This window comes from Eutrema salsugineum, unplaced genomic scaffold, assembly GCF_000478725.1.
Source record: "Eutrema salsugineum unplaced genomic scaffold, Eutsalg1_0 scaffold_3, whole genome shotgun sequence".
Lineage (NCBI taxonomy): Eukaryota > Viridiplantae > Streptophyta > Magnoliopsida > Brassicales > Brassicaceae > Eutrema > Eutrema salsugineum.
The window spans coordinates 7758790-7770711 of NW_006256756.1; the positions used below are offsets into that span (position 1 = coordinate 7758790).

The window sequence follows — 11922 nt, forward strand, 5'->3', positions numbered from 1 at the left end:
TTATGATTGCACCGTTGGATCTTTGTGATGTAAAGTGCTATGGAAATCTGGTTGTGTCCTCTTGATTGTCACCAAATTTGAATTGGATCAGACGGTGAGAAAGTCTTCATTTGAGGCTGAACGTTTGACAGTCCGACTATGAGCTAAAAATATGGATTTCTTCCATTTTGCCATCATATTCCCTAAGTTTCCTGAAACTACAAATACATCGAAATCATAACAAAAATTTGTAAAACTAATTAAAGCCTTTAGAAAAGCATTTGAAATCAATTAAATCCTAAGCAGCCAATGGTTAACCCAAGATAAGGGTCCCTTTTAATTTCTTCGCGCATCTTGCCTTTTCCCTTATCAACATGTGGGGCCATTTTGGGTGGTACACTGCTCGAAGATTGGAGACATAAGGTGGATACTGGTCCTGACAATCGATAACAACAATATTAACATGTTAACATATTTCTTATTAGGAAAACGTTATAGTGAGGGTTGTACCTCCGCAGAGTGGAGGTCTAAGTTTCAAGTTAGCGATTTCTCTGGTCATGCTCGGTCCATGTAGGAAACCTTCCTCACTGAACACCCTCCCTTCTGTGTCCAGGAGATTCACTTTAGATGACAAAGCAGTAGTCAAATCATCATCCTCAAAAGCAGGGTCACAGTCCGCCAGATGAACATCATCCAACTCGGCCAGCTCATCCTCAGTAAGATTTTCAGCCAGTCTCCGTTGGGTGAGCTGTAAAATTGCGCCTTCACCGTATAAACCTATATATTTAGACAAAAACACTCCATCAATTAGCTGCATATTCTCTTTGTTTATATGTATATGTACATATATTATTTATACAGCGGAATGATTGTTACCGGCATATGTCATCTGATTGCGACCAACACTGAGATCGACATGTTCAAACCCAGAAGGTGAACCAGGAACTCCAACGTTGAAGCGGGAAAAGGTACTGCTCCACATTAATAGCCCCCACGTGACACAGAGACCCAGGGTCTTGCAGTCGTTTAAATAGACTTCAATAGACATGAAAATCAATACATGCAACTACTCTTTCTTGTGACTCTTAATATAAATAACTACTTTTACTTAATAGACACGTCTCTAAAACACATCTTTTCACACACACGCTTTGACTTGACATACTAAACTAAAATATCAAATAAAATTTAGATCAAACTCAATTATAAATCAAATTCCCATTTAATTGAATTTCGGTCTTAATCAAAGCTTTCTCCCTAATTCTTGAAACCTTGAGACCTGATGTCTTTTTCAAGTGATATGCCTTATCCGTTCTCCACTTCCTAGCTATCTTCTTCTATTATTTTTGCTGATTCTTCACATGCACTAAAAATCATGTGCTCTTCTTCATCTTCACCTTCAAGAGTCATATCTGCTCGTTCATACTTTTTCAAACGACACTCTCTTGAGAGATGCCCAACTCTTCTGCAGTTGTAACATTCAATTTTGTTTCTTGAACATTTTTGCCCATTAGCCAAACTCTGTATCCTCCAACAGCCGGCTTCCCTGTTGGTGTTTTTCTTATAAACACAACACCACTTTTTGCTATTTTCTGATTTAAAATCAGAACTTTCTCCCTTGGTCGAACAATGAACACACGTTTTTCATGTACCTTCAGAGTTCCTATTAACTATGTTACCGACAATGAAATCAAATCTTTTGTTTGCTCCATCATAGCCACAATACTATCAAATCTCGCTGGGAGAGATATAAGTATTTTCTGGACAATCTGATAGTCCGTCTTCTCTTCACCGTGAACCCTTAATTGATTTCACAAATCAATTAACTTATTTGTGAAAACTTTGATCTTATCACCCTCGTTCATCTTCAAGTTTACATACTCCCTTCTTAACGATTGAAGTTTGATCAATCAATCTTGTGGAGTCCCTTGAAATTCGGTTAGCAGAGAATCCTAAGCCTCCTTTGATTTTGTGCTGGTTCTATGCGAGAGAATATCTGATTTGAAACTGCAGTTAGTAGAATTTGCAGCGCCATCAAGTACTGTGTTTATTCTTCTTCCCATCTCCTTTTTAGTTGCAACACCTCAGGAGTCTCTTCACTTTGTGTCGGTCGGCTCGAAACTCTGTTTTCCACCCTGATCCACAATTTTCTGGTTTTGAAAATTGTTGTCATCTTGATATGCCAGAAATCGTATTTATCCCCATCAAAAATGGGAATCACTTGTGATGCAATGGAAAACGGGGTTGTCGGTTTTACAAAGCTTCAGGTTTTAAATTTATAACCCCTAAATGTCTGCAAGTGCACAAATGTGCGCTGTAGTACTTAGGATATCGATCCACAGAGACTTAGTAGTTTCAGTATGAATTCACTCTAATGCTTAAATCAGACTAGAACTAAACAGATTTGGGTTTTGGTTTTGGGTTGTCTCTAAATCTAAACTAGAAGGCAAGTAAAAAGCAATTGAAAATGAAAGCAGGTAAAAGCAAGTTAATATCGAAGGTGTAAGCAATTAAAAACGGATGCTAGGCTTAAGGGTATTCGCAAGGATTCATGGACTAAACCTTTGACAGAAATAAATGATAAAGGTAATCGACAACGGATATTCTAGTACTCGAGGCATGGAAGTATGACTAGCCTACTTTCGCAGCACTAACCAACTATCTCTCGCAACCCTGACCAGGAGGTTACCACTCTGGTCCTGGAAGGGAGTAGATGTAGATTGAACAAGACTCATCAACATTCACAGCTCACCCATAGGTAGGTTTCCACTCCTATGGTAACAGAATTGCTCGTTTCACCCTCGGTCAGACAATCAGTGAAAAGTTTTGCAACATATCATATTTATATCGAGTTCTAAGTGGCCAGCAGAGAATCATGCCGTAAAAAATAAATGTAAACGAAGAACACCTAGAATATTATTGATCCTAAATCTAGCTATTCATAGAAGACAAACGAAATCCCCTTTGAAAAATATCTTTAAACCCAACTGGGAAACTACCTAAACATATTGTAACAAAGCATCATAAAGTATTTAAAGTTGCTGGAAATTAAAGAGTTGCAGATGGAGGCGCAATTATGCTCTCCTCGGCGGCTCCTCCTTCGAAGAAGGCTACTCTCTCTAGGGTTTTTGTAAAACTCGTGCACAGACTCTCCTTATTTTCGCCTGCGTCTGCCGCTTTAGAATGACCTAAAGGGGGTAATTATAGTTTCTGGAGTTGTCTTGGACACCTAGTGCATCAAATATAATGAAGGAAATCGACTTGGGCCTGGAATAGGTTGTCTGGGAAGTGAATGACTACTGGCCGCAGTCGTGGTGCTTGTTTCCGCAGTGAAATATAGCCTGGCCGCGGTCCCGGCTTGTGCTCTCCTCCATGACTGCATTTTCTGTCTTTACTGCATTGGGAGTATCTGAAGATCTAACTGTTGGATTGTCTCCAAGCCAAATGCATTAGAAATCTGGTTGTATCCTCTATGTTGTCTAAAAATTTTGCGGTGATCAGACGGTGAGTAGGCCTTCATCGTTTGACATACTTCAGACGGTCTGCATTTATCCAAAATTGCTAATTTGTTCCAAATTGCACATCCTTAGTCCAAATTTCCTGAAAAGTCTTTTGAAACCCTAAAAATTGACAAAACTTGAAAAACCATTGAGAACAGAGTTAAAACACCTGCATAAGATATTAATATGATCCATAAAAATGGTCAAAATCCGGTGTTATCAACTTTTCCAGACTTTAACCTTTGTTTGTCTTCAAACAAAACATAGATTAAGCTGGAAAGAAACTTTAAACCCCACAAGAACTAAACAATATCTCAGTGACCGTCCTTCTTAACCATAACCTATCATAAAACATTTACTTGAACCTAGTCTAGAAAATTCTCACCAAAATACAAGCATAACTAGTTCGTTGATCCGTCATGCGAAAATCTACACACATAGATCTAACTTCCAGTCAACTAGCTCTTTACATTCATTAAGTGTAAAGCAGACGAATTCAATATTTAATGTGAGCAGACGTATTCAATATTTGATGCATGATCTTATCTCTTGCATGAGAGCGAGAATTAGTTGTGAGATCTGAGTGATTAGTTGATTACGATGGCGAGAGTTGGTTAATCATACACATATCTATTCTAGTTCCATGCAGATCCCAGAAACAGATGAAGATAAATCGCCCAGAGGCTAACTGGAAATGCTTTGACATCAATAAGAGTAAACTGGAAAAGTCTAAATCGCCACCTATGAGTTTAGAGTCTATAGTTTGAGTCGACATCCTTGAGATATTCTTTCAACAATTCATTTATCATTGCATCTTATTTCCCGTAAATATTAGATTAGGTTTAGTTTATGATCTTTAATAAAAAAACCCAAAACCCCCATAAGTTTATCACTTTGTTTACTTTAGTTTAGGATCCTTAACCAAATGAATGTGTATTTGCGAACCCATCACGTGTAGTGTGACAATCGTAATGCCAAGGTCGGTCTAACCGTAAGTGGCAAGCATCCATGGGGATGACATCACAGCACACCACGTCCTTATAAGTAGAACCAACAGAGCACGGCACCTGACAACGCTTTGAGATATGAACCTCTGTCTTTGTATCTAGCCACACTAACTTGTATGGAGTTGGATGGGTTCCATAAACAACGCAAGTTTGGCTGCCTCATCTGCCGAAATAACATTTGTACAGCTCCTTCCATTTATACGACTTAAGGAGATAAGATCGAATCAGAAAGCAATCAAGAGAAAAACACTCTAACATCTTGATGTAAATCTACTTACACATAAATAAAAGAAATCTCAAAACACTTGTTCCTAAAACACCAAAAGAATAAACAAATAAAACACAAACACCAAAGCCCAATAAGACGACAATAACGCTACATCATCATTCCATACACTTCCTTTCGTTTGATTTTTGACTCTGATCTTTGGAGAGTCTCTAGAAATCACATTGTCTTGCTGGCTCACATATGATGAACACAAGGTAAACCCAACCAGATCAGGATTCAGAGCTTTAGGCACCGTAAAAGAGATTGACTTCATCACATTCTTGAAGCTAACCCTGTTAGGAAGGGTAGATCCTGGGATAAAAACCCTCCCATTGGCACCCACAGCCCATCCCTGTAACACAAAAAACCATCATATAACCACAACCAATGACACGTTGCTGTGACCATTACTAACTGTAAAGCAGTCTAAGGCAGTTCAGTCGTTCGAATATCAAGAATCAGGAATAAATTTAGTAGATTATGACATAAAGAGAGATATGGCGGAAAAAAAAAAACCTGCATGATTCTTTTCCTATAAGTATCTGATATACGGTTACACATCCATGTGGATGACTCCAACCTTTTCCAGTTTATTCAGCTATGGGGTCTCAGCAAGATTTAATTAATTTGTGAGGTGCAATGATTTCAACAAAGTGCACTCTGTTAAATCTGGAGTTCTTTCCAACATGATATAATCACTTGCATATAAAGATCTCAACTTTTTTGGTAAACTGAACATTTATTGGAGTCCTGAGCAACTATCCACTCTAAGAATATGTAGATTTTGAAGACTAGCAAAATTTGTTTGCAAATGGCGAAAGTTGTTGTCTCCAAGATCAATTCCTCGAGAGAAGCACAACTCCCAAGTTTTCTAGGAATTTATCCATCAGATAGATTGCACGAACATAAACATTAATTTTTTCAAAAAGTTTAATCCATTCAATGAAAATGGAAGTGATAGAGCAGCTCGAGGACGATTTTCAGAATGAGTGTAGTTCTTGTCTATCCATAATCCTTTGCAGCCATCCAGAGATAATTCGTCTAGTTTCTTCAGTTGATACACAAAGAGGGAGTTGCCTTAAAGCAGTTGAACTGGCTTTAAGAGTTGCCAAGGATTCCAATTCACCTAAAGCATCATCCAATCTCTCGAGTTTCGAGCAGCCTGATAGAGTGAGAGTTTCCACTGACTTCAATGTGTAAAGTTCCAAAGGGAGATCACTAAGCTCGGTGCAACCTTCCAGATTTAATAGTACCAGCTTTTTATGTAGAGCCCCTATCGACTTGTGAATAAGAACCAATTTCTTACAATTTATCGAGAGCAACTTCTCGAGCTTTGGCAGATAAGAGAAATCTGGAGTCTCTGTAAGCTGGACAGAATGACTGAGGTCAAGGTATTTTAACTTTTTTAAAACCTGTGGATATTGCAAAAATAACAAACAGTAGAAAAGAATAATCAACCACAACAATGAAGACTAACTTCTCTAACTTCAAATTTCAAAAAACCTAAAATAATTTATTTTAAACCTTCATCTTTTGATCATCCCAAAGTCGTTTAAGGTTGTTGTACTTAAAGTCCAAAGCAACTAAGATTCTCAACTGCAAGTTTTTTGGGATGGAGTCTAGAGGAAACTCATACAAGCAAAGCCATTGTAAACCTTTCAGAAAATCTCCATAGCTTCCGTTGAGCAATACATGACTGAGCTATAACAGTTGAAGCCTCCATAAGTTTGAAAATGCTTTAACCTCCAAATTTTTGACAGCTGTAACTTCGGTCTTTAGGCTGAGTCATTCAATGCCATCAGTTCCCAAACAATGAAAACAAGCTTTTTTATTAGAGAAATGTTATCCCAAGTCTCCCTTATAATGCCTAACTGAGAGAAAGAATGCATAGAGATTTTGTTCCTTACAGTATGGTTTGTCTATACATCAATAACATTATTAGGATCCCACAACCTACTCTATCTCTCACAGTTCCGAGATGCTCCTTGGAAAATTTGTCTTCCCATGTCTTGTAATAAGTCATGCATCAACAGCCTGTTATCATGGACTGTAATGAGGCACCTTTCTTTTAGCACACTGAGCCCTATGCCAGGTTCTAATTCGCATCCATCCAATATGCAACTTACATAGTCTTTATTCATTCCAATGAAGAAACAAGAAATATCCAAGAATATATCTTTCTGTACAGCGTTTAGTGCATCAAAGCTGATCTGAATCTTTGCTTAAATGTTATCATCAGGTATTCTTTTCAATTATTTTAATGTGCTTTTCCACTCAGAAATGTTTCTCTGAAGAGAAAGCACCCAAGACTTCCATAGCCAAGGGTAGTCCTCCACAGTATTCATCCAACTTTTCTGAGAACTGACGAAATGCTTCAGGAGGTTCAATTGTTCTAAAGGCATGCCGATCTATAAGTTCAAGAGATTCCTCAACATTCAGTGCCTTCGGTGAATATTTATATTGAAAACTCTGAGCTAATCTAACAAATGCGTGTTTCTACTTGTAATGATTATCCTACTTCCAGGCCCAAACCAGTTCGAATCGGTTGCGATTGGATGAAGCTGCTTCATGTCTTCAATATCATCAAATACAACAAGTAATTTTTTATTGCGGAATCTATGTTTTACTGCATGATCTGTGTTGTTGAACACTGTCTTATGCCTCCTTAGGATATCAGAAAGAAGTGTTTGCCGAATATGAACCTTCCATTCAAGTTTCTTTACGTATTCCCCAAAGTTTTCTATGAAACTTGTTCCTTCAATTTGACGTGCGTAATTATTATATGCAGCCTTGTCTAGCATCATTTTACCGATCCCACCCATTCCACCAATTCCGATAATCTGGACATCATCCGAACCAAAACACATAAGCTCTCTGCCAATTCTGATAATATGGACATCATCCCAACCAAAGCACATAAGTTCATTGATACAAAGTAGACGTTTGTTGGTAAATGCAAGTATGCACTAGACAGCATTCTGAGAATACTTTCATTCACAAGGTCTATCAAATCAGTGTCACTACTGCAACACAAGGGACAAAACTAGTGGTTGAAATGGTGAAAAGAAATCTAGTCAAAGTATCTTAACAATGATAAGTATGATGATATATAAGGAACAAACCAGCAGTGTAGTGTCAACCCGGAAAGTCCCAGCCAAACTTGAAACTTATTTTAAAACTGTCTTCCGCTGATGCAATTTGCTCTCTATGTAACAGCTTTTGTGCTTATCGTAGGATTCACCAAATGACTCATTTTGATGGTATATGTCTCCTAGAGAAACATCGTACTAAATTGTGAGCACAATATGTTCAGAGTCGCTTCCTTGGCATTGCATAATGTGCTTAAGTTCATCATGGCACCAAGCTGATGAAGCATAGCTCTTTGATAAAATAACAAGGAGAATTTGGAATTTTCAATGGCCTTCAACAGCTCTGGGGAAATGCTTTCTCCCAATCCTTTTTTTTTTTGAATAACTAAGAGGTTCTGGGCCTAAGCCCGTACCTCCCCTTTCTCCCAATCTTAGTTCTTGATCGTCCTTGAATGTGTATATCCCAGATAGTTTTAGGCTCACATAAAGAAAGGCTATAAAACCATCCGGCACATCTGATCCACGGAAACTTAAGAACACATCGTAGCTCCATCGCTCCCGAATTTTTCTATTGGATTCAGCCATACCTGGACAAATATTTAAGGATATTAAATGACGCAACCACTTCATAGAAATACATGCTTTGTAAGTGAATCATGAAGGGGTAAATCGAATTTGAAACAAAAACATAAAGATGACAAAGAGCAAGAGACATTGTTGCTTGCTTACTTGAAATTTATTCCTCTTGGCAGGTTAATTATTGAATTCTCTTTCTTTCTCTTAGTGCCTAGGAAATTCGCAAAGTAGGCAATAAGACAGACGATTAAGAAATTTTTTTGGTCAAAGTAGATAGATCGATTAAGAAAATTCAGATAAAGGAGAAAATTATAGCAGCAAGAATATCTAAACCAAGCGTCCAGTTTAAAAGAAAAGTGGACACTGATGTCTTCTTCCGACTGACTTTGAGAGGAAAAATTCCAAAAATAAATAAAAAATAAATAAAAAACCAAAGGCTAGAGATTACATCTTGAAAAAAACAAAGAAATGAGTTGTAACAACAACTAACGTTTCTGTTGATGCAAATTGGGTTGACGGGCTATATTACTTCGGAAGTTTCGTATCTTTACTCAATTCACGCAACGTTTGAGGTTCTGTCTAAAACTACTCCAGTTGATGTGTAAGAATACATAAACCTCCACACAAAAGAAGTTCTATATCTATATACACACCAATTTTAAATTTCATGATTACAGTTTATAAACTAATCATAAACCAATCAAACATGATCCTAAACCGAAAAAGAAAAACAATCCGTAAATTCTAAAATTATACCCCGAAAAACACAAAACAAAACACAAAACATCAGAAGCCATGAATTTGTTCTGAAGAAGGAATTCTGGAATCATGATCGGATATGGAGGAGAATAAGGACCTGGGCTTGAGAAAGATTTTCCGTCGAGAAGCCATGAACCCGGTGATGTGATAGTAGAGAGAATCATTGTTGGTTTTTTCTTCATAACTACCCTCCAAGAAAAGGGTTTAAAGAGATCTCAGCTAAAAACAAAGTTACTGCAGTGAGAAGAGAAGAAGGTTTTGCTGAGAGGTTTAAACCAAGGAAAAAGACTCTAGAAGATGCAGAAGGTTTCTACAAAAGCAGAGACATGCTTTTGTTTGAACAAAGAAAACCAAGGATAGAGGGGGTTGAGGAACCAAGATTTAAGGCTCGGTTAGTTGCAAAGGGATATTCACAAAGAGAAGGAGTTGACATCAAGGAATATTCTCTCTTGTGGTTAAACATATCTCAATCCGAATGATATTGTGTCGTTTGTGGTTGAACATGATATGGAGCTGGAGCAGATGGATGTCAAGACATCTTTTCTTCACAGAAATTTAGAGGAACACATTCTCATGGAGCAACCTGAAGGTTATGAGAGGAATGGTCTGATGTTGTGTGTCTTTCTTAAGAAAATATCTCTACGGTTTAAAGCAATCTCCAGGACAGTGGAATCAAATATTTCTTTCATTCATGTTCAGTGCAGGGTATATAAGGCGCAAATAAAATTACTGCATCTACCATCAGGAGCTAAAGGACGGGTCATATATCTACTTGTTGCTGTACATAGATGATATACTTATCCCTTGCAAGGATAAAGAGAAAATCAATTCTCTAAAGAAGCTACTGAAGTCGGAGTTTGAAATGAAGGATATGGGAGAAGCTAAGAAGATTTTGGGCATGAAATTCAAGAAAGACAGACAGAAGGGGGTTCTAGAGCTATCTCAGGAACAATATCTTGACAAGGTTCTGAAATCTTTCAACATGGATCAGTGTAAGGAGTAAAAACACCACTGGGGGGGGGGGGAATTTCAAACTCAGAGCTGCGACGGATGAGGAGCTTAAGGATCAAGCAGATTATATGAAGATGGTACCTTATGCAAGTGCGCTGGGATCAGTTATGTACTCAATGATTGGGACTCCTGCAGATTTGGCTTATCTAGTTGGGGTAATCAGCAGATACATGGGGAAACCAGTGTAAGAACACTGGATGGCCGTCAAGTGGGTTCTGAAATATATAAAGGAGACTAAGAGTAAGAAGTTTTGTATCCGGAAACAATACAAATTTGAGATCGAGGATTTTGCAACTCAGATTATGCTGAAGGCAAATGCAAGAGGATGTCTGTTACCGGTTATGTATTTACTGCAGGAGGTACAGTGATCAGTTGGAAATCAGGGCTGTAGAGGGTTGTTGCATTGTCCACGGCAGAGACTGAATACATGGCTCTTACAGAGGCAGTTAAAGAGGGTATATGGTTGAGTGGTTACAATGACCCAAGGGCAAAGATAGATGAGCGTCAAACTCAGCTATCTCAGCAGCAGCAGCAGCAGCTATCACCTAGGGGTAGCTCGGTCCGGTCGACACTGGTTTTGTTTGTTGCCGAGATGGACAAGATATATGAAGAGATAATTTTTTAACATTTTTTTTATAAGTATATTTCTTTACAAAATTTCTCACAAATTACTATGTTAATTGATTTTATTTATAGGTTTCTCCAAAGAAGAAGAGAAGGGTTTGAGGGATGTGATCCATCCGGGATAATCCAGTCGCTTTGTCTTTGTCACACCAGAGCGCTGAGGATCTGGTGGTTCTACGGCAAGAGCTCAACACCATGAAGACGATGTATAAAAGAGAAAATCTAGGGCTACAACGCCCTGTTCGACATCCTCGCCGCAAGCAACCCTCTCATTGCAGACCCAATACAGAAGCAGTAAATGGGAGGCTGTTAAACATCTGGCCTGAGGGAGGAGTCGCAGAGAGCTGGTAAAACAGACGAGGAGATGTTTGAAACCTTCGATATTAACATGGAGGATATGTAAATTTTTCTGTTATTTATTTTGCATTTTGAATTTGATTTTATTTTTAATTTACATATTTAGTTTCTTATTCTAAATCATCCTTAATTATTCTAGATAAGCATTGATAATAAATATTTTTGAAAAACAGAATTACAAGATAAATTAAACCATCCTATGTTATTCTAGGTAAGCATTGATAACCATCATTTAGAAATATGATATGAGTAGAAATTCTTTACCATATGATCAGGATCGTGTGAAAGCATAACGATCGTTTTTGGAAAACATATCACTGACAGAAAATTAGAACCGATATTTTGGTCTTAAAAATAGATAGAGAGACTATTAGGCGGATGTGTGAGCCAAAACTCGCACAACTAAAAATTTGCTAAGGAAAAATTTAGGGATCCGAAATTTCTAGGGTTTATTGATATGTTCATAATTTACATCATTTAGGTTGTATATTTCATTCTAAATCATATCTTATTCCATGCATTTTAGGTCCTTAGAGTTTGTTTTAGGACTTAGGAGTTGCATTAGGTCCCAGTGAGTCTTTGCATGTTTGGAGTGTTTATCAGGTGCATTTGGAGCTATTTGGAGTTGAAAAGATGAATCCAGGAAGAGAAATGGTGATCAAGGCTTAAAAGATGGTGAAAATGGATTTTGGAGTTTCTCGGCCATTCTCGCGTACCGCAGGAAGGTTTTTCTCGGTCATTCGCATGTACCG

The 11922-nt window shown here is 37.8% G+C and overlaps 1 protein-coding gene across 1 annotated transcript; it reads right to left on the reverse strand.

Annotated features, from left to right (window-relative positions):
* Nucleotides 1-266: 266 nt before the first annotated feature.
* On the reverse strand, nt 267-8614 carry LOC18014296 (TMV resistance protein N). The gene is given in 19 exon segments (XM_024154548.1): nt 267-415; nt 490-756; nt 856-950; nt 4835-5106; nt 5271-5316; nt 5318-5594; nt 5597-5654; nt 5656-5799; nt 5801-6166; nt 6279-6611; nt 6662-7049; nt 7051-7223; nt 7349-7509; nt 7564-7646; nt 7679-7774; nt 7881-8154; nt 8157-8201; nt 8257-8430; nt 8573-8614. Coding segments are annotated over 18 exon segments (3399 nt in total). The 5' UTR covers nt 8429-8430; nt 8573-8614.
* Nucleotides 8615-11922: the final 3308 nt, after the last annotated feature.